We start from the raw sequence: 21,619 nt of genomic DNA, 5'->3' as shown, positions 1-21,619 counted from the left end.
CATCTAATAACCAACTCGCAAAATAAAACAAAATAAAAACAAACCAACAAACACAAAAACAGCAGACATCATCATACAGACTTATAATTTGCACCGATGTTTTTTCGAAATTCTATACGCGAAAGGTGAGCGCGAGAGCCCTCGGTGCGCCTGCGCGCTGCTGAAGTCAAAGTAAACTTTATTGTCATCTCCGCTACATACAGTCCAGTATATAGAGAGACGAGACGACGAGGCTCCAGTTACAGCAGTGCAAGTAACGCCAGGGGGAGTGTTCGCCCAGGGTGCCAAACAGGCTAGGACCGCCACTGAGCGTCAGGCTGACTGAAGCTGCGTTCTGATAAATCACGTGACTATGCTGTTTACGTCTGTGAACAACACCTGGGCTCAGGTGAGTTTCACAGAAGCAGTTTTAGTTTAATAAGAATATGACGTTTTTATTCCTGTCACGTGACGCACGTCTGCTTTTGAAGTTTAAAGCTTTTACACAAACTCTGAATACGTCACTGTGCTCGCCGTAAGAATCTGCGCGTGCGCACTTTGACGGCATATTAGTTTTGTCACGTGAACTGAAAGCGTCCATTGACCTCTGCGTGAGCTGCTTTGACTTCAAAATAAAAGCCTGGGCTGGCTTGTGCAGAGAGAAAAGTATCGTGCTGAACGTTATTTTAATTTACTTACTTAGGTCAGATAGCGAAGTGTCACCTTTATTCAAAGTACTCTGTGGAGTGAAGCAGCTCCTGTGATCATGCATTTGTATTTGCTGTGACTAAAACAGCATTAATTATGGTTTTATTTAGAAATAAATTATAGTATTTTCTTGATTAGCTGACTAGCTTATTTTGTTCAAAATTCTGACATGAAAATATTACTTTATTTAATCACCAATAAAAACTTTCGAATCGGCATCAGATCCTGGAGTTCACATGAGAGTAACAAACACAAAACAGTCAGCCAAACACTATACAGTACTAATGAGACCATCTTCAATGCGTTTTTGTTTTTTAGTTAATGACATCGATGTGAATGGAGTGATTTCAGCTCCACTGCTCAGAGTTTAGACTCAACACCTGTCAGGTGATCCTGGCGGGATCACAGGAAGCTGAAAAGGTCCTTAAAGGGATCATCAAACGTCCTATTACTGCAGTCTGTCCTTCCTGTTTACGCTCAGCTCAGAGTGTGTGGTACAGGTTGTAATTTTCATTGATGTGGATCAAACGTCACACCTCTGCCTACAGGAATGAATCATCAAATCAAATAAAAATGCAAACAGAGATTGTGCCCTGCTGACTGTATTCATTATCATCTACTAAAGTCTACTGATGTGACCTTTGAACTTACAGGAACTGACTTTTGTCCACTTCTGGTAATTTGTGTGAGGTCCACATCCAGTAATCAAATCAATGTTTTAAAATAATTTTTATAATCTTTTTATAGTCATTGATATTCGTGTTTACTGGAACATTATTAAGACGGACTTGATTTTAATTTTATGATTTTAGTTTTGCTCCTCTCTAGACGATTGGTCTTGGGTGCTCTTATTTTGAAGAACCGCACAGGAAGCTGCGGCTGTTTCCGCCAGCTTGCTTCAGATTCAGTCGAGTTTCCAAGGAGAGAAATATCAGCCGCGCGCGGAGAGGACGCGCTTCAGCTCGGACGGGACTGCTCAGAGCAAACACCCACACACTCGGGGCTGACCTTTGACCTCTGGGACATTTTGGGGTCCGGGCGGGAAGCTCGCGGACGGTGTAGACCCGGGACAGGCTGCCATGGCCCGGCCGAGGAAGAAAAGCTGCTCTGGGTGCTGAACATGAAGCTCCGCGGGGGGAGACAGAGAGAGCGCAGACTGCAGTAACACACGGAGGGAGAGGAGGGACTTTAATTCAGGAGAGAAGAAGAAGAAGAGGAGGATGAAGATGGGAGGGATAGTGGAGCTGCTGGGCATCAGCTGGCTCCTCTTCCTCCTGCTGATCATTGGAAACGGTCACTGCAGAGGTGAGCGGGGTGAGGAAGAGCACGGTGAGTGGGAGGTTTATCGGGCCCTGTGAGGGACACTGACCCGGGGCATCACGGGAGGTGTAGTCCACGCTCAGCTGCTCTGACGGTCACTGCCAACAAATATCTGTGAAATGTTTCTATAAATGTGTCCAAGTTTAATCTTCATCAGAGTGAGAGGACGGTTACACCGACTCTGGCTCCTGCCTCCCTCTGTGAGCACGCAGGTGAGCGCACAGGTGTGCACAGGTAGGAGTTTATGCAGCACGCTGAGGTTCCATCTAATTAGTTAGCTCCAAGGTTTCATGTTAAATGTGGCCAGAGTTTCACAAAGTGATGGGCGCGTGTGCAAAAGTAAGGTAAAGCACTGGGTCGGGCCCCTCTGCGGCTTCCTAAAGTCAGCCAATCAGACGAAAGAGAATGGGGGGGGGGGCTCAGACGGGAAATGAGGATGAATGGCAGGACAAATGATGATGACTGTCCTCTGTAAACCTGCTGACCTGTTCGACCTGTTTCTGGCCCGAGCCTCTCCTCTGATGCAGCGCTCCTCTGTAACCCTCCAGCTGTTCATCAGCTGTTTAAAGCCAGTTAGTGTAACTGTTGCTCGGTGTCCAAGTACCCGAGAGCTTCAGAGTGGTGAAGCTGAGGCTCAGGACTTTTGCACAGAGCGATCCAAACCAGCAGCAGATCATATAGGCTACGTTCACTCTGCAGGTCTTAATGCTCAATTCCAATTTTGTGATCAAATCCGATTGTTTTGTCTGCTTGTTCACACTACAAATAAAATGTGACAGCAAACGCGCTCTAGTGTGAACCCTCAAAGCGGCCCGCATGCGCAAAAGTAGCCGTCACACACAACGCGCTCTGTTTAGACCCAGAACAGTGTTGTTTGACTGATGGCCTTAATATAAAGACTTGTTTCGGACTTTAAATTTCCCAATTTTTTGCTTTAAGTTATAAAGTTATTTTGTTATTTACATAATAAAATAACTTCTGTCAGAATCTGCAGATTATACAGTACAAATAAAATGTTCACGCTGTCTTCCCAACAGTTATACTGAACGGACAGGAAGCGTTCGCGATGTCTTCTCCGGAGCTGATAATTGGCGTCTGTCTTGTGTCAGTGATGTAAAAGACGTGTTTAATGCGACCTGACCGTTCAAACAGCAGTCGCTTTCTAAAACATCAGATATGTATCGGATTCAGGACCACATACGAAAGTGACCCAGGTCGGATTTGTGCCGTTCACACTGTTGTACCATGATCGGATACGGGTCACATAGGGTCAAAAAAGTCGGATTTGATGCGCTTTCGCCTGCAGTGTGAACGTAGCCTTAGTGACCTGGACCTGCTGATGGATCCTCTCAGAGCTTCTCTGAGCTGAACTTAGGTCTGAGGGGAAAGTGGAGCGTGAGCACTCAGACCTCTGGAGGGATCTTGGAGTACAGCCGCTGTTCCTTCGTTTGAAACGACTCAGTTCAGGTGGCGAGGACGTCTCCTCAGCGCCTCCTTGTTCCCGGTACATCTAACTGAAAGGAGACTCCGGGTCGACACGTAACTGCCGGACAGATTTTACTCCTGCTCCGGCCGGGGAACACCTGCTGGGATCTCCCAGGAGGAAGTGGTGCTTAGTTTACAGAACTGTGGGTTTCAGTTTTCAGGCGTGCTTCCGTCACAGCTGCCTTTTCTTTCTGGAAACTTTATTGAAACAGCTGTGAGAACAGCCACACTGAGCTAGCAGGTGACCAAACCGCGCGGTTCCTTCCTGTTCAGTGCCTGGTTCTGGTTCCAGCTGAGCGGATGAATAACTAGCGTGCTGAGACCAGTGCAGCGTTTCCATCCTCAGCCTGAAAGTGCCGTTTTTGTTCATCATAGTCATATCTACCTGCAGGCGGATCATTTCCATTTGTTCCCGTATTTGTGAGTCTTTCTGTGTTAGCCTGTGTGAACGATGGTCTAAGCTAACTTCTTGAAACCCCTGGGAGCTGACAGATCCAGGAAACAGGAAGACAGGAAACTCTTCTTTGCTCGGTTTGAGGTTTCTGCACATGAATCTGATATTAATCAGTTTTGTGATTTCCTGTTCTGTGATGTGGTTTCAGAGCAGCGAGTCAGGCGGTCACAGTGCAGAGGTTTGTGTGAGAGTGGAAACCTCTTTAACCATCAAAGGAAAGCTTTAACAGCTCCTGCTTACGATGTCTGATGTCACTATGACAGTTTTATGCATAGAGTACATTTGATAACATTAATATTGAATATGCTAAACGCTGAGGACACAAACATAAAAACCTGTGTGGGTTTAATAAAACTTGACAGAGAGGAAACAGTGTGCAGCTGAGAGCCGTGATGGGAGACAAACACTGACAGCTTCGTGAACTAACAGAAGGATTCTAACGGTGATTCTGTCTTAAACTGGGAGCCAATGCCGTTCAGTCCCAGGGTCATGTGGCCACATGTCTGTGGTCACGTCCTGCAAACGGAGCGTTACAATACTCTAACTGAAAGCGTGGACCAGTGTCTCAGAGTCGGTTTGGAGTAGAAACTGTGAACACAGGCTAGACACAGGAAGTGACACGTACAGTAACTGAAGCTCTCAGGTCACTTAGTTCATCATGTCGATGTTTGGACACACCTGTGCTGTCTTACCTGAGCTCAAGGCACTGCTGAGCACTCCCCGTGTGTGTGTGTGTGTGTGTGTGTGTGTGTGTGTGTTTTGAGTGTTTAAGCCTCTTAAGTGTTGCCGGGTGTGGGCTGAGTCTTTTAGCTGTGACGCTGACAGGAAGTAAACTCTGTGTGTGTGTGTGTGTGTGTGTGTGTGTGTGTGTGTGTGTGTGTGTGTGTGTGTGTGTGTTACAGTAAAACACGTTGACATTTCTGCTTTTTGAAAAAAATCAGATAAGAAAAAAATGAAACCAGTCCTTTTTGTGAGAAGTTTCCACTGAGTCGTCCAGAGTCTGAATGAATCACACACACACACACACACACACACACACACACACTCACTCACAGTTTCCCTGAATCATGACTCATGGTGTTTTTCTTGGACCGTAATCACAATGAAAGCAGCTTCAGGGTCTGATAATGTGAACTTGCAGTTTTCTCGCGAGTCGTTTGGCAGTGCATCACAGACTGTACAGCCATCTTTTAAATACAGTCTGATCGGGGTGGCGAGGCTCCTCCTCCTGAGTGGCTGATCGCAGCTTCTCCTTCTTTAAATGTGTTTCAATCCGTTTCTTGTGGTTTATCGTGTTTCTACTCAAGTCTTCATTTATTTCATTTAGTTTTTACTGTATTTTATTCTCAGAGCTGTTTGCTCGTCTCCGTGTTCCTCACGGCTCCACCTGATTTAGCTTTTTTAAAATCTGTGGTTGATCTTTGGAGTCGCTTTTCCAGGGTTTTCCTTCTGGGCTCCCTTCGGTATGGATGAGCAGCAGCTCTTGACGAGACAAAAACCAGCAGGAAGCAGTGAGAGTGCTTCCTGTTTGGAGGCTTCCTGCCCAGCTTCAGGACGGCGAGGTCGTTAACATCAGACTGCAGGCGTTACCGTGGCTACAGATTAATGCACACACACACTCGTGTTGGACACCATGCTGTCAGTTGTTGTGAGCAGATGGCGAGAAATGAAGAACACAGAGTGTGTGTGTGTGTGTGTGTGTGTGTGTGTGTGTGTGTGTGTGTGTGTGTGCTCCATCGGCTGACTGTGGTCAGACTGTATTTGACAGGCTGTGCAGGATGAACCACCGCTTGTGATTTTGTCTCCTGAGGAACAAAAATACAGTCAGAGCTTCCTTTGAAATGTGTGTGATTTGAGCTGCAGTGTGACACTGATACCTGTGTGTGGATCAGCTGCTCTGTTACCAACAGGAGCTGCTGAGGACGCTTTCAGCTGCTGTAGAGGAAGCAGTGGAGCTGTTGTAGCAGCGCCGTAAGGAGCTTACAGCTCTGGATTTATTTCCTTTCACTGAGCTCATTTCCAAACAGGCCGTCATGTTGCTCTGAGCATGTTTGCTTTACTTTATCAGCTCAAAGATAAAGAAGGAAAACAGAAGAAGGGTGAGGCTGAGTCAGCAGCAGACCTCACAGGCCGGGGTGGCGGGTTCAAAAGTCCCGCCTCCCATCGAGGAGGAAATCCGGAGAGAGAATGTGGTGCGATGGTGTGCAGGGACGGCTGCTGCTGAAGGTCTCACTGATGCTCCTCAGACTGCAGTGTGTGGAAACACACCCGGCTGAGCTTAAACCAGGAAAACACAACCTCACGCAGGAAGTAGAACCTCACGCAGGAAGTAGAGCAGGAGTGTCATCAGAGACATAAAGATGAGTTTCATGTGCATAAAATCCAGATTCTGGTCTGTGGATCATGTGTGACACTCAGACACTGACACAGACGTAACTGTGAAGCTTTAACAACATTTTTAGCGCCATCCTCTGTCAGCACAGGACGTGATGTCACCTGGTTGGTTGGCTGTGGCTAACAGACTCACATTAGTTTATGTTGGCTAACTAGTGACATCATCGATAGCTCAGAGGATAATAAGGACACTGAAACTAAACATCAGTGTGAGGTAGGGCTGGGACGCCGCGTCGACGTAATCGATTACGTCAACGCGTAAAATACGTCGACGTAAAAAAATGTGCGTCGATGCGTCGTCACTTTCAAAACAGACATGGCGGCAGCGAGTAGCGGCAACAGGAGTGAGGCAGCCGCAGTCGACTTAAATCGCTCCACCCGAACACGCAGTTCTACAGTATGGACATATTTTTATTAAAAGGTGTTCAAATGAAGAAATTTGTGTTTTTCATTGAGATACATAAATGAGTAAATGTGAAATTGATATACAAGTCAAATAATCGATAATCGAATCAAATCAAAATAGAATCGGATTGAAAAATTAATCGTTAGATTCATCGATTAGGAAAATAATGGTTGTGCCCAGCCCTAGTATGAGGATCACCGTCGTGCTGCAGCGATGAGTTCATGTTAAACATGGACGTCCACTGTCCGTGTCCTTAACAGGAAGTGGCTGTTGGCTGTGTGGTCAGCGGCACTCAAACAGGAAAATCCAGCTGTTAGCCGTGATGTTCGGGTTTGTAAAGCACGTCATGAACGAGTCCTGAGTCAGGTGACAGGCGGTCCACCTCCTCTCAGCTGATGCGATGTTTTATGAAGTAAAATCTGTGCGTTCCCGACACGTGCACCAAATGATGTGTTCAGTTCTGAGGCTGTGGCGAAGGATTTGAACTTGTTTACAGAGCAAACTGAACTGATTCGTTTCCCGTCGCCTCCTGCAGACTCTCACCAGACCGAGCACCTATCCTCCTATCAGCTGACTGTCCCTCGACCAATCGGAGGCAGGCTGAGGAGGGACGTGAATGGAAGACTGCCCAATCAGGTTTGGAGGTTTTTATTTCTACTTCATTTTCACTTACCTGTTTCCAGATCACACAGAGAGGTTCACGTAAGACGATGATGAGGGCACACAGGAAGCAGCGCTGCTAGCTCCTGGTCAGAACCAGCCACAGAACCGTAGGCGGGCAGACTCCATCTTTGCTGGTCCATCAGACCGAACGAGGTCAGATTATTGTGACCCCAGTCTGCGTTAAGCGAGCTGCCGACTCCAAACTGATGGATGGTGTTGTTTTACTGATGTGACTGTGACTGCACACAGATTTTAAACATTAGCTTTAAACCGTGTTTGGCTCGCCACGAACACGAATCTGATGTCACAACGTCCATGTAGCAGCACGCCTGCAGGCTTCGTTTAAACACGCTCGCTCCGCCTGTGCTGCTGTCCCTCCCTGCATGCTGCAACATGCTCACACACACACACACGATGACACACTCTGCTGGCATGTGCAGTCTGCTCAGAGATAACACCCCTGTGAAAGTGTTGTGGAGACATGAGTGTGTTTACAGTCTGCAGATGTCCTCGTGTGTGTGTGTGTGTGTGTGTGTGTGTTCAGCGCTGGCTCAGCTCCAGTCTAACACTTACACCTGGAGTAAATCTGATCGGGTGTGTTGCTGCTCACAGAGACTCGTGGCTAACACGTCACTGTGCTCGGAGCTGAATATCATCCAGCTGTGTCACAAACAGCTGATCATTCCCGGGATCGTGTGATGTGAGCATGCTCGGATCACCACGTTTTTCCACGTTTTACTGTGTGAAACTGTTGAACGTGAACTTTCTCTGAAACCCGTCAGCATCGCCCACTTCCTGTGGAAACAGCTGACGGGGGAGAGCTCCTCACCTGTGGAGGCACGTCGGACAAAAACAGGGCGCCACAGTGATGACCTCACTGCTCTCAGCGCCGATGGCTGCCTCGGGGTTTGTGACCCACAGAGGAGCTGAGAACGGATACCCGCTGCCCGCATAGGTACACACACCTGGTGATGTCATCAGATACCTGACTCCACAAACGTAACAGAAACGAGGTCAGCTGACTCTGCGAGGCGCCACGGGAACGCCGACCGAGCCAGAACCAGCAGCAGCTCTGCTTAATGAGTTTGAGCTTGAACCGTTTCCATGACGATGCCAAGGTATGTTTACAGATTTACCCGACCTCTGACCCCTGCTGTGTTAGAGGACGGATGAGCTGCTGCTGGCAGCTGGACGATGGAGACCACCGCTGACTTCCTGTCCACACCAGCTGTCTGTGCGTGCTAATTCTAGTCCTGCTGACACACACACACACACACACACACACACACAGAGCCAGGTGAGTCAGAGGCTCAGGTGACCTGCTCGGCGAGCAGCGGGATGCGTGATGAAGGCGATGGCGTGCTGTCAGTGCAGATGTTTGGCAGCTCGTGCTCGAGCCGGCCCTTTTTTCCACCACGGCGGAAAGTTCGCTGTGTCAGCAGGGTGAGTCGAGTCGACGAAGTCTTTGTTCACAGCAGATGGAGCGTGTCTTTAACACACGCTGTTTTAGCTGTTTGTGCTAAAACGAGGTAAAAATGAAACCTGGAGAAGCTCCGTTTTCATCCCTCGATCAGCTTCGTGCTCCGAAATAACCCACAACACGGAGCAGGAAGTGGAGCCCGCAAACATCACATGTACAAAGGTAACCACTGCTGGGAGCGACTGTACGTCTGCCACATATCGGAGCTAACGCTAGTGTCAGTGTGTTAGCGCCGTCACTGTTAGCTAACATGCTCCTCGTGAGGATTAAAGCGGCTTTGAAGGACGCGTCGCTCTCTGAGCTCTGTGGCTGTGAATCCAACATGGCGGACAGGATGGCAGGGAATGAGACCTCTTGGTGTTCTGCTTGGTGATTGGCTGATCTCCACCTGCAGTCACTCACACATGCTCAATGTTTTATTCTACAAGCTGTCACATTTGGCATCAAATTTACCTTTTTGTGTGTGTGTGTGTGTGTGTGTGTGTGTGTGTGTGTGCGCGTGTGTGCATCCGTGTGCGTGTGTGTGTGCAGGTGTCCTACATCATCAGCGTGGATGGAAGCGATCACGTCGTCCATCTGGAGAGAAACGAGTAAGTTCTGATGAGCGGCGGTGACGTGTTCACAATCGTACGATCGCTGAGGTCAGAGCGCGCTCGCCGACAGACGGCTGACATGTTTTTTACTTCATGGTCACAAAATCACATTTCAGAGTCTGTGACAGGTGATCCAGAACGTCCTCGTGTGTGATTCTAACTTTTTATGGAAACGCCACCTGATAAAAACACGACGTGAACCAAACTGTTGTGTGAATAACAGTGAGAGATTTTACTCTTAATAAAAACACTGTTTCTGTTTTTAATAACTGACTGAGCTCCAGCGGGAGTGAGGCAGGTGAAGGTGTGTTTCCTGTGCAGGTGTGAAGTGGCAGACTCACACCTGCAGTCGAGGGTTCGGGGTTAAAGTGAAGTTGGTCACATGACTGTCCTGTTTCAGGCTGCTGCTGCCTGCAGACTTCACCGTGTTCTCCTACAGTCCTGACGGATCCCTGGTCACATCCACGCCACCTGTCCAGGTAACGCCCCGCCTACCTGTCTGTCTGTTGTAAATGAGCCTCACCGGTCCTGTCAGCCAGTCGCATCGCTCAGACTCACCTGCTTTACAAACGCCCCGCCCTTTTCTTTCCTTTATGGTCATTGCGGCGTCGATGCCACTGAGAACAAAGCGCAGGCGCTCTGTTTCTCTGCAGACTTCATTAAAGCAAGGCTTTCCCAGAGAGAGGTGCATGCTGGGAGTTGATACTTCCTGTCAGCTGACCCGGGTTGTGTGATGTTTGAATGATAAATGTTTGTTTGGAGCTGGTTACCATGGCGAGGGTCAGGGTTCGATCCTGTGACTAGATGTCACTTCCTGTCAGTGTACAGAAACACGCTGACTCCTGTTTCCTGTATTTAAACTTGAGTCAGCTGGTTCGGGCAGAGCGTGATGGGCGGGTGGAGCGCTCTCAGCTCGCTGCTCGCTGCGCCCACAGAGGGGAGGAGACAGAGCGAGAGCAGCAGACCGCTGAGATATGAAACTAAGACGCCGCTGACCATCCGTGTCTAATCGTTCACTGCAGGGAACTTCACAAAGTGCATTCTGGGTAAAGTTTGAGCCTCATGTGCCACAGGCGTCTTCGTTGAAGGAAAAGCCCTCCAGGCGTTTCCATGGAGACCTGTGTGTCATCAGGTCAATCAGATCAGGTGACGTGCTGATAGGTGGAGCCTGAGATCCCCGTCCTGTGAGTCAGCGCAGACAGGATGGGTTCAGACCCACGGGCCACGGCTTGACCACCGCTACTCCATGAGGACAAACAAGAGGAAGAGGAAGTGACAAAATGATGAGCTGGTGTTCCTCAAAGTCTCTCTCCCACACACACAGACACACACACACAGACAGACACACACACAGGAAGTGTGTGAGCTCCGGTGGAGCTGATACAGCAATAATGGCGACAGTGATGTCACTGAAACTCAGTCTAGTTGTGAACATGTGATTCAATCACAGCAGTGTGTGTGGATAGGAGGCGTGGTGGCGCCCCCCGCTGGTGTGTGTGGGTGCTGCAGTCAGCTGTCTGTGTTTCAGGACCACTGTCACTATCGCGGCTTCGTCCAGGGCGTGGAGGGCTCATCCGTCGCCATGAGCATCTGCAACGGCCTCAGGTAATACACGCACACGCACACACAGGTCCATCAAACATGGCGAGGATTAAGGCGAGTCTGAAACAGTCGCCCCGTTTGTTCAGTGTCAGAAAGTTCTTTTAGCGAGCGAGGTCGTTATGGAGGAATGAGAGTGTCGAAGATTTAACGAACATGTCATTTACAGCAGCACAACAAAGTCTGACACTCAGTGTGCGTGTGTGTGTGTCTGTGTGTTTTCAGAGGAGTGATGCACCTCAGTGATGGCAGCTATGGGATTGAGCCGCTAGACTCCACCCCCGACCAGCACCTGGTGTACCGCCTGCAGGATGTGACATCACAGCCCCGAGGGTGCCAAACGCCGCACTACGAGCATGGCCACAACTCTACAGAGCGTGCTCAGTCCAGCTGGGAGGACATCCCTCACGGGCAGCACAGAAGGGTGCGTTTTTCCCTCACGCACACGGCGCACACTGACTTCCTGTCCCCTGAACTTTGACCTGTACCAGCACTCTAGCTCTGGAGTCATGCCATCATTCCTTTACAGTCTATGTTGACTTTACATTCATGTCTCGAGCGGCGATGATGGAGCGTCAGCAGCGTGAGCGCCGCCGCACGCTCTCAGAGAGTAACCGTGTTTCTGTTCCAGGTGAGGAGAGCCGTCCTCCACAAGACGCACTACGTGGAGCTGCTGCTGGTGGTCGACAAAGAGAGGGTGAGAGCACGACACCGGGTGGAGGTGGACTGCTGCGGCGGGCGGCGTGTAACCGTGTGTTTCTCTCTCCTCAGTTTAACTTCATGAACAGGAACGCGACGGCAGTCAGGGAGGAGATGGTTCTGCTCGCCAACCTCGTGGACAGCGTGAGTGTCACATGTTTCCTCCACGGCTGAGTTAGCTTTGTGTCAGGGGAATCGTGCACACGGCAACAGGAAGTGACTTTCAGCTCGTTTGCTCTCGTGTGGTTAGAAGTAAAACTGGAATAAATCAATAAATGTCCTTAAAATGAATAAAAGCATAAATAAGAGGTGTGTGTGTGTCCCTGTGTGTGTGTGTTTGTCCCTGTGTGTTTGCGTTTGTGTGCGTGTGTCCCTTGTGTGTGCGTGTGTCCCTGTGTGTGTCCCTGTGTGTGTGTTCGTGTCTGTGCGTGTGCGTGTCCCTGTGTGTGTGTGTCCCTGTGTGTGTCCCTGTGTGTGCAGATCTACATGCAGCTGAATATCCGGGTGGTTCTGGTTGGTCTGGAGATCTGGAATCAGCAGAACCAGATCAGCACCGACGGATCGGCTGGAGAAGTCCTGAGTCGCTTCACCCAGTGGAGGGAGAAGGAGCTGATTCCTCGCCGCCGCCATGACTCAGCACAGCTCATCCTGTCAGTACACACACGCACGCACGCACGCACGCACGCACGCACGCGCTGTTTCTGTTTTGTTTGTTACTGCATGTGATTGGACCGTGTATCAGGTGATGATGATGATGATGGTGTCTGTGCAGGAGGAAGAATTTTGGACAGACGGCCGGGATGGCGTTCGTCTCCACTGTCTGCTCCAGGAGTCACGGAGGCGGGATCAACGCGGTACGCCACCATGCGTGCACACTAAAGACTTCAGTTTTATTAAATACACCAAAAACATGATTAAAATGAATGTTGTTTATTATGAATGACTCCGTCTGGGAGAAAGATCACGAGAAATAAAAGATCTGGATTCTGCTAATGACAGCTTTAGAAGGAACTCCATCTCCCAGGGTGCATTTCAGTGAGACATGACTGAACTGTGCTCTGTGTCCTTCAGTTCAACAACAACGTCGTGGGCTCGTTCGCCTCCATCGTGGCTCACGAGCTCGGCCACAACCTCGGCATGAACCACGACGACGGCCGACAGTGCACGTGCCCCAGCGGCGCCTGCATCATGAACTCCGGAGCCACGTAAGACAGACACGGCAAGCCACGCCGCACGCTCACACGTGCCCGTACGCGCTCACACACTCACTCCTAATGCGCCTCTTCACGCTGTCTGCAGAGGGTCAAAGAACTTCAGCAGCTGTAGCGCCGATGACTTTGAGAAGATGATCCTGCTGACGGGGGGGGCGTGTCTGCTGAACGTCCCGCGGCCCGACGAGGCCTACAGCGCCCCCTACTGCGGAAACAGGCTGGTGGACTTCGGGGAGGAGTGCGACTGTGGCTCAGAGAAGGTGTGATGTGTAGAGAACGAGTTAGACATGTTTGCCATACATTAGATTTGACCCACTTTGATACGACGTGTGCCGAAACAGCGCCGACGCTCCTGTCAGTCAGTTTGGGCCCGCCCACACAGTCATATATCACTGAATGATTTATTACACAACTCGAGCTCCTCATCAGCAGGAAGTCCAACATCTACGCCGTCCACGTGTTCCACAGCTGTGCGGTGGACCAGCTGGAGTTTTTGCCAGTCCAATTCTGTCTCCTGGGCCTTATGTTTGACATCCCTGTTTTATATTAACGTGTGACTTTGTTGAGTTTTCCTGCACACAGAAAATGAAGATAAAAAAGCCCAACGTTAAAAATGATTTTACACTAGAGACAGAAACTTCCTGTCTAAACCCGGTCACGTGATCAGCCACGTGTGTGTGTGTGTGTGTGTGTGTGTGTGTGTGTGTGTGTGTGTGCAGGAGTGTGAGGAGGACCCCTGCTGTGAGTATCGGACCTGTAAGCTGAAGTCTGGAGCTCAGTGTGCGTACGGCGAGTGCTGCTCCAACTGTCAGGTAAACACAGCGAGTCTCGTGACACACACAGACACACACAGACACACAGACACACACACACACACCTGTGTGTGTCTGTGTGTGTGTCTGCGTGTGTGTGTGTTGGGCTCTGTAACTGTGTGCGTGTGTGTTCAGTTCCTGCCGGGGGGAACCGTGTGTCGCGCCAGCACAGATGAGTGTGACCTGCCCGAGTTCTGTAACGGCTCCTCGTCCCTGTGTCAGAGCGACGTCTTCATCCAGGTGAGGTCCGCTGCTTTTACCTGAGCAGGTGAGCTGCTGGCTGAGCTGTCCTTCATCACATCTGTGTGTGTGTTGGTGTGTGTGTGTTTCAGAACGGGCAGCCCTGCAGGAACCAGGAGGCCTACTGTTACAACGGGAAGTGTCAGCACTACGACAGCCAGTGTCAGGCCATCTTTGGAGACAGTACGTACCTCTGCACGCCTTCATCTTCACTCCTCTACCTCATTACTCAGCAGCTGACCCCCCCGCCCCCCTTCTTGCCCCTCCTCCTCGCCCCTCCTCCTCCTCCTCAGAGGCGAAGGCAGCTCCTGAGCTCTGCTTCAAAGAAGTCAACAGCAAAGGAGATCGCTTCGGCAACTGTGGCTACCTCAACAACGGCTTCAAGAAGTGCGAGAGCAGGTAACACACACACACACACACACACTTCATCATGGTCCGTCCCAGTGTGAGGAGCTGAGACTGATGATGTCACAAAGTTCAAGTCCCACGCAAGTTAAACGCACCTCCAGCTTTGACCTGATGGTGGCGCTGTGTGTCACTACACCTGTTTCGCTAACAAACAGGGAAAACCTGAACAAACTCCATCTCCCAAGGTGCATTTCAAAGCCCCGCCCACATGACTGTGCTGTGTTCAGGTGTCTTTCCCACAGTCCGTCTTCGAGCCTTCTCCTGAATCCTCCGATTCTTGTCGAAGTCGCCGCTTCCGTTTTCCTCATCGTGTTTGTTGCCATAGAAACGCCATGTGTGGGAAACTGCAGTGCTCCAACGTTCAGGCGAAGACGGTGTTTGGCATCGAGCCGTCGATCATCAGCACGCCGATCACCGGAGGGAAATGCTACGGCGTGGACTTCATGCTGGGGTCGGACGTCCCCGACCCCGGGATGGTGAACGAAGGGACCAAGTGTGGAGAGAACAAGGTGAGGAGGAGGGAGGAGGGAAGGGGATGAGGAGTGAACAGATGAGGTGTTAAAGCTCGTTTCTTCTTCTGCGGTGTTCAGGTGTGTGTGAACTTTGAGTGCCGCGGCGCCGACGTCCTGAGCTACAATTGCGACGTGCAGACCAAATGTCACGGACACGGGGTGAGTCACCTGCCTGTCCTCCTGCCTGCCTGTCTGTCAGGTGCGTCACATGATTCAGGTGTCACCTGTTTGTGTGTCGCAGGTGTGCAACAGCAACAGGAACTGCCACTGCGACTATGGCTGGGATCCGCCTTTCTGCGAGTTATCGGGTTACGGTGGAAGCGTTGACAGCGGACCCACGTGGAACGGTATGTCACCTGGAGAACTCGGACTCACCTGAGGGCAGGCGTCCCATGTTAACGCGCCTCCTCTGTGTGCCCCTCCCCCAGATAAGGACACGTCTCTCAGGGACGGCCTGCTCGTCCTCTTCTTCTTCGTCCTCCCGCTGCTCGCTCTCGGCGTCTTCGTTTTCCTGCGCAGGAACGAGCTGCTGCGGCGACTCGGGCTGAGCCGCAGGAAGAGGTCGCAGGGATATGAGTGAGTGCACACACACACGCCGCCACGACCGTGGGAACCACGTGTTCTCTGTGCTGCGTTCAGGGACACTCTGAATATAATTGTAAACCATTAGCTGCACGTGTGGCGCTGCTCTCACGGTCATGTCTCCCTCAGGGCTGACGGCATGGCTTCAGCCAATCACAGCAGGAGACCGCCTCCCAGAGTGCAGCCTCCATCTGTTGCCCGGGGTAACACCAATAACATCGTCAGAGACGGGGTAAGTTTAGGGTTCACGTGAGACTCAGAGTTTAAGTAAACATGCAGATGTGATTTAGACGGTGGCGTTTCCCTCGTTTCACACACACCTGCCTCACCTGTCCGTCCAGGTGTGTGATGATGTTTGTAGCATCACCAGTCGTTCCTGCAGCTTTACCCGGTTTGTTCTGTGTGAGCAGTGAGCGTTACAGAGACCCACAGCAGCAGCAGTACTCTGAGTGGGCGTGTCTACAGAAGGTTAAAACTAAACATCCTCGAGGCGTTAGCGGTCGGAGAGTGGCGTCCTCCGATCTTCTTCTGGGCTCCTGTATGGGTGTGATGAAGGTGCGGTACCCAGAGAGACCAGTAAAGCTTTAACGTGCTGGACTCACTGCTGGAGCACCCAGTGGACGGTAGACGAAGTGCAGCCTTTAGCATGAGCTGCTGATGGCCAAAACATTAGAACCAGTCAGCTGTGTAGCTGACACAGCTGGTTTACACTTTCTGCTCATACAGAGCAGCAGGTGGGCACGCCCACACGGCCTCCTGCTGCTGCTGCTGCTGATGATGATGATTTTACTAATGACACAAACCTGCTGTGACCCTGCTGATCAGGAGGCTGATGATGCTCTCCTGGTAAGCCTCAGTGTAGAACCTGAAGTCAGTTAGCTGTAGTGATGAGCACACCTCAGCACGAGAACACCAAACACAGTTATTGATCACAGGCTGGACGATCAGCTGATCGCTTACAATCAGTGACAGACTGTACTAACCAACAGAGCAGCTAATCTGCATCAATCAGCATCTAACTGGAACTGAAGCGGCTGTCTGCACGGTTTATTGATGAGCTGATTAAGCTGTGTGATTAATCACTTTAGTGTGTGTGTGTGTGTGTGTTGATGGACTGCATGAGCTCTAACACGCTCTGCTCTCTCTCCATGTGAAGCACCACGCTCAGCTGCTGCCACCACAAGAGGTAAACCCTGCTTACTTCTCATTACCACTCTAACTACTGCTGCTGATGTAGTGTTAGCGGAGCTTAGTGCTGCGCTGTCTGCAGGTTAATCATCACAGCAGGAAACTAGAAAGCACCTTTCACTCACCCAATGACATCAGGTAAACTGGGAGAGTCAAACAGGCCAGGTAGATTGGGTGTGAGGGTTTGAATGGGACAATGACTCGCAGACTAGCAGATTTACCCAGGTGTACTTCCTCTGTGTTCAGGTGGTGGAAACCGGCCAGACGGCTCCTTCCCATGCTCTGAGGCCGCCACCGCCTCCTCTGTAAGACGTCGCGCACCACCACATCCAACGAAACACAAACCGAAAACAATCTGAGTACAAAACATACATGTAGCTGCTGTGACATCACCTGCTGGTTTCTCACGTTTCTGTTGTCACCCTCTTTGTTGCAAGAAAACAGACGTGGCGGTGAGGGCTGGGTCCGACTCTGTAACCGCTTGCTCAGTGGCCAATTACTTGTGATTGTTAACTCATTAGCCAATGGAGTAAATACCAGGGTTATTAGCATGACACCAAGTGAGCAACTGAGCTCCCAAACTCAGACGTCAGAAAGCTGTGTTCCTGTCGTCTTATACTTTCTCACAGGATGTCACATTAGCCGCGGTAACTCAAAAACTGTCACTCAAACCTGAAGTGTGGAAACTTCACTTTCAAACTAAAAGTTGTATCTTTTTAAACATTTGACGCTACAGCAGTATGTTTCTAAAAAATAAAACTTTTTGCATTAGCTTCTAAATGATTTTATCTAACTTGACGTTAACTAGTTATAGAAGCTAGCCTTAAGCTAATGATTCCTAGAAGCTAAATTTAAGCTACTGAGTCTTAGATGCTAACTTGAAGCTAATTGGACTGGACAGTTAATGGAATTCAAAGCTGTACCTGTGGCTAATGCCAAATCGACTGTATTTAAAAATAATTTTAAGCCAACTGTGAGCTTGCTGGTCACTAAAATGCAATGTAATTTTAAGCTAAATTGTCTTCTACTCTTCTAGATTTAATAAACTTAAAATCTGCATTTAAGCTAAGTGGATCTAAATATAAGCCAGTGAAAGAAATTGTGTTTACCCAGTAGCTAACCCCAAACAGACTCAATTCATATATTAACGTTAAGCTAACTGGACTCAAGAGTGAATTTAAAACTAACTAAACACAGACACTAGCATTCATTTAACTCGACAAAGAAAGAAACTACCTAATGTTAAGCTAATCCTAAACTGGACACAGCAGCTTACTCCTAATAGGGCAACACTAGATGGCCAGCTAATGTTAGATAACATTTATAAGCTAGTCTTTAGAGTGGCTAGATGCTAAGTGAACCCAGAAGCTAACTGCTGGTGTAGCTCTCCAGCAGTTTGAACTGTGGCGGAGTGATACGTCATCTCAAACAGAGAGTGCATGCTGTGGTTTTAGTGGCTAGTCACAATGTAAACTCTTTTTCTTCTTCTTTCTTGCACAGAAAACCAAAACCTTCTGCTGCATCACAACCTCTGGTGCCTCAAAGACCTGCGCCCGCGCCTCCTGTTTAACCAATCAGGAGTCTTCTAACGACACCTGGACGACCTCCCCCCCCCCCACCCACACACACACACACACACACACACCCGCTTATCTTCAAACCCTTCCAAGCGAACTCGGAGCTACTTCCTTAGCAACAGCCAGAAACAATCAGAAACAATTCTGTAGCCATGATAACCGCCAGCCGGCCAGACTGCACGGCCATCGCAGTAAAATGGATCCAGGTGGACCGGACGAGGAACTTTGCAGAACCTTCAGGAACCCAGCAGGTCCAAACTGGAGCCACTGCTGTTCTCTAACCTAACCAACCCGAAGCCTGCTTAAGTATTTTTAAACTTTCTGATTTAGTCATGTGACCTTTCAAACAAGGTATAGCAAGTATAGCAGGCCATGTGGGCCTCTCTCTCTGATTGGCTGGTTTGTAGTTGTGGGTGGAGCATGCATCTGAGCACTGGTTTGTTTCTTTTCTGTCTCTGAATGAAAGCACTGATAGCGCGGCCCGTCTGCTCAGCACTGTTTCAGGAATGTAACGCACCCTCCTGCGGTTGTGTGCCGGTGCGTTTGGTTTCTATCGTCTGGCTCGCCCTGCGTTCGCTCCCTCGCTCTTCACAGAACTGTAAATCTACGATATGCAAACAGCGTCTGAGCGCGTAGCTCCTCTGGTCTCAGTTCGTCATGCAGCATGGCGCCGTCTCTGCAGGGAACGTACACTCACCAGGCGAGGCTGCTCGTTATGCCTCTACTGTCCAGGTATTTCCACCAGTTAAAATATGAGTCTGAGCTTGCAAAGCATTCTGGGAACCGTAGGCAGTCACATTTAGTACAAGCAAAGTGGATTAATCACATATGGAGGATAAAAGATTCCTAATCATCTGTTAGAATTGAAACTAAATGAGATGATGTGAGTTCAGACCTGCACTGAGAACATGTTCACTACAAGTCTGGGCTCAAACTGAACAGCAGTACCAGCTCCTCCCAACATCGTTCATTTCTTTCTTTCAAAGACTTTATAAAACACTCATTCCTGATAATTATTACCAGTATGACTGACTCAATGGGGCTTTTTTTAAAATGTGTCGCTCTTCTGTTAAGGTTGAAGCTTTTTGCAGATCCACATGTTTCTTCTGGGGGGACACAGACCCCGTTTCACCACTGTTTAAAAATGAATTGTGTCCAGTGGAAGCAGAACTTTAGCAGAAACATGAACTTGGGTGTAGCCTGCCAAGCATTCACACTGAGAGTGTGTGACGGCGTCTGAAGGTGGAACAAAGTCCTTTAAATTCTCGGCAATAATGTCCCGAGAGCGTCCACGCTTCCTGTCCCGAGCGAGCGGCGATCACGCTGAACTCTTCCCGCGTTCAGGGCGTCTGATTCAAACCAGGGATTTTTACACCACCGGTGAACCAAATGCTTGTGTTCTGCAGCTGACGAGCCTGGATGCACTGTGCTGTGTAACCACGTTGGTATTTTTAAATGTCTTTTTTCACTTACTTTGCTCGTTTGAGGGTTTTTGCACAGAAACTGAGGACTCCACTGAGGATGTTGATGCGTCGCTCACGAGGCTATTTTAGTGCCATTTGACTGTTCATGCCAAAAAAATAAACCGTAGTCTGTGCTGAGCTCCTGAGTGAAGACAGTCGGACGCAGTTATTTAAAGAGCTGAGAGCAGCTGAAGCTTCAGGTTACAGGCAGCTGCTGACTGCAGCGTTTAAAGGGGACCCGTTCTTATCATTTCCACCTCTGCACTTTGTCAGAGTAGCTTGGCGTGATTCACAACTTAAAATAATCCAAATTTTCCTAATGCAGTCAAAGCTTCGCGATATCTCCACGGTCCAGTTAGCTTCGGGGTGCAGAGTCAGTTTGGAGTTTGTGGGATTACTTCGCTCATAATTTAGCAAAGTCTCTGCTCCTTTTAGCTAGCTGGCTTAAAGTTAGCTGATGTGAAAGGTTTGTGGTGTATATGCGTTTGGAAGTTTGGCCACGTTAAATATGAATTTTAAAAAAATTGTAAAATCAAAAGTCTTGGTGCTCGGCAGCCATCTTGGTAATTTAAAGTGTTTATTTCTCCAGGTTACACTAACTTTAACCTCCTAAGACCCGAACTCTTCCACAGCATGCATTTTTAATTTCTCTTTGATATTTGGGCTGATTGGGACCCGATGAATGTAAAAACAAAGAGTTACCAGATTTTTTTTTTTTACCTGATTTTTGTTTCTAAGAACAATGAGAGCCGCATATGAGGATATTCGTTTAAAATTTCGATAGAACAGTAGCAGTATAATGTCCTCGTAAGTGGATATCAGGCCCCTGTAGAGCAAAATTGAGTATTTTGGTCTAAATAACCCAAAATGTGATGTGTGGACGCCAGGTCCTAGGAGGTTAAGACCCTCATTTCATGAAATTGGGTGAATACAAGTACTTTTACCAAAAACCCCAAACGGGTAAAAGGTCTCTGTCAGCACAGCTGGTGGTCCGGGTGGAAAAAGCTTTAAGTGTTATTTTGGGTCAGCACAGGCCAACGTGAAGCGGTCCCCTTTAAAGCCGATCAGCCAATCAGACGTCCTCAGTGGGGTTACATTCATACTGAACCTGTGTAAAAGATTTCATTTTCTCTTATTATGAATGATTTAATCATTTTTTTGCTTTTCACCTGTAATCTGTGGTCATTTGAACATTTAATTATTAACGTTGCTGCGTGGCGTGGAAGCCTCCGCGCTGACTGATGGTTTTTATGATTCGATGGATGATCTCTCACCTGTTGGACAACTTCCTGTTTCCTGTTGGACAGGTTCGGGTTGTTACAGCCAGTGGAGCTCAAACTTGTGCTGCTTGCTGTGAAAACCAAACCTGGAAGAATAAAGGTCCTTCAGCTGAACATGATAATTTAATGAACTCTGTTCATACAGACTGTGATTTGTTTGCTTTCAGACTTAATAAAGGTGCACAGAAAATGGTTTGTCAGCATTCAGGTTCCCGTTTGTGGCGACGTCCATTTAATATACAGAAAAGCACTCACAGCCTGACTGCAGTCATTGTCACACTTTCAATTTGAAAAAAATCTCTTTGAAATTCAAAGTTGTTTTAGAATTGTACAGTTTTTTAAAAAAAATATATAATGGGTTTTTTATTGTCCTGATACAATAACTATGTTTAAATAGTTTTGTGGAGTTGGGGCATTAAAATAAAATCAAGCCCTATTTTTTTTAACTGTTATTTTAGACTTAAGTTGTTATTTTTACTGAACTGTGGAAATATTTTTAAAAAGAATTTAAAATACTGTTGAACGACTTTTTCACAACAAACATTTAAATGAGTATAAAAAAGATT

The 21,619-nt window shown here is 48.7% G+C and overlaps 1 protein-coding gene across 5 annotated transcripts; it reads left to right on the top strand.

Annotated features, from left to right (window-relative positions):
- The first annotated feature begins 1,569 nt into the window (after positions 1-1,569).
- adam9a (ADAM metallopeptidase domain 9a) lies at positions 1,570-21,248 on the top strand. 5 transcript variants are annotated; one of them, XM_063489686.1, is made up of 24 exons: positions 1,570-1,992; positions 7,282-7,382; positions 9,421-9,479; positions 9,883-9,961; positions 11,011-11,087; positions 11,307-11,505; positions 11,713-11,778; positions 11,853-11,924; positions 12,261-12,430; positions 12,553-12,634; positions 12,852-12,985; positions 13,080-13,251; positions 13,711-13,803; positions 13,939-14,043; positions 14,136-14,226; positions 14,337-14,442; positions 14,777-14,960; positions 15,042-15,122; positions 15,205-15,310; positions 15,392-15,539; positions 15,675-15,777; positions 16,702-16,731; positions 16,980-17,038; positions 18,234-18,356. In XM_063489686.1, the coding sequence occupies exons 1-24, from the start codon at positions 1,908-1,910 to the stop codon at positions 18,301-18,303; spliced, it is 2,472 nt and encodes an 823-aa protein (XP_063345756.1). In that variant the 5' UTR covers positions 1,570-1,907; the 3' UTR covers positions 18,304-18,356. The 5 variants fall into 5 exon arrangements, with proteins under 5 accessions (XP_063345756.1, XP_063345741.1, XP_063345731.1 ...); XM_063489671.1 differs by having other exon boundaries at positions 1,570-2,016; XM_063489661.1 differs by lacking the exon at positions 16,980-17,038 and having other exon boundaries at positions 18,234-21,248.
- The last annotated feature ends 371 nt before the right edge of the window (positions 21,249-21,619 follow it).

This window comes from Pelmatolapia mariae, linkage group LG2 (genome assembly GCF_036321145.2).
Source record: "Pelmatolapia mariae isolate MD_Pm_ZW linkage group LG2, Pm_UMD_F_2, whole genome shotgun sequence".
Taxonomy (NCBI): domain Eukaryota; kingdom Metazoa; phylum Chordata; class Actinopteri; order Cichliformes; family Cichlidae; genus Pelmatolapia; species Pelmatolapia mariae.
This window is presented reverse-complemented; position numbering and strand designations above follow the sequence as displayed.

Excerpts from the sequence above, each read along its gene's own strand:
- adam9a (XM_063489652.1), top strand. The coding sequence starts at position 1,908 with ATGAAGATGGGAGGGATAGTGGAGCTGCTGGGCATCAGCTGGCTCCTC. Across the intron at positions 11,506-11,712 it reads CTCACGGGCAGCACAGAAGG|GTGAGGAGAGCCGTCCTCCA; the intron begins GTGCGTTTTTCC and ends TTTCTGTTCCAG. Across the intron at positions 14,227-14,336 it reads TCAGGCCATCTTTGGAGACA|AGGCGAAGGCAGCTCCTGAG; the intron begins GTACGTACCTCT and ends CCTCCTCCTCAG.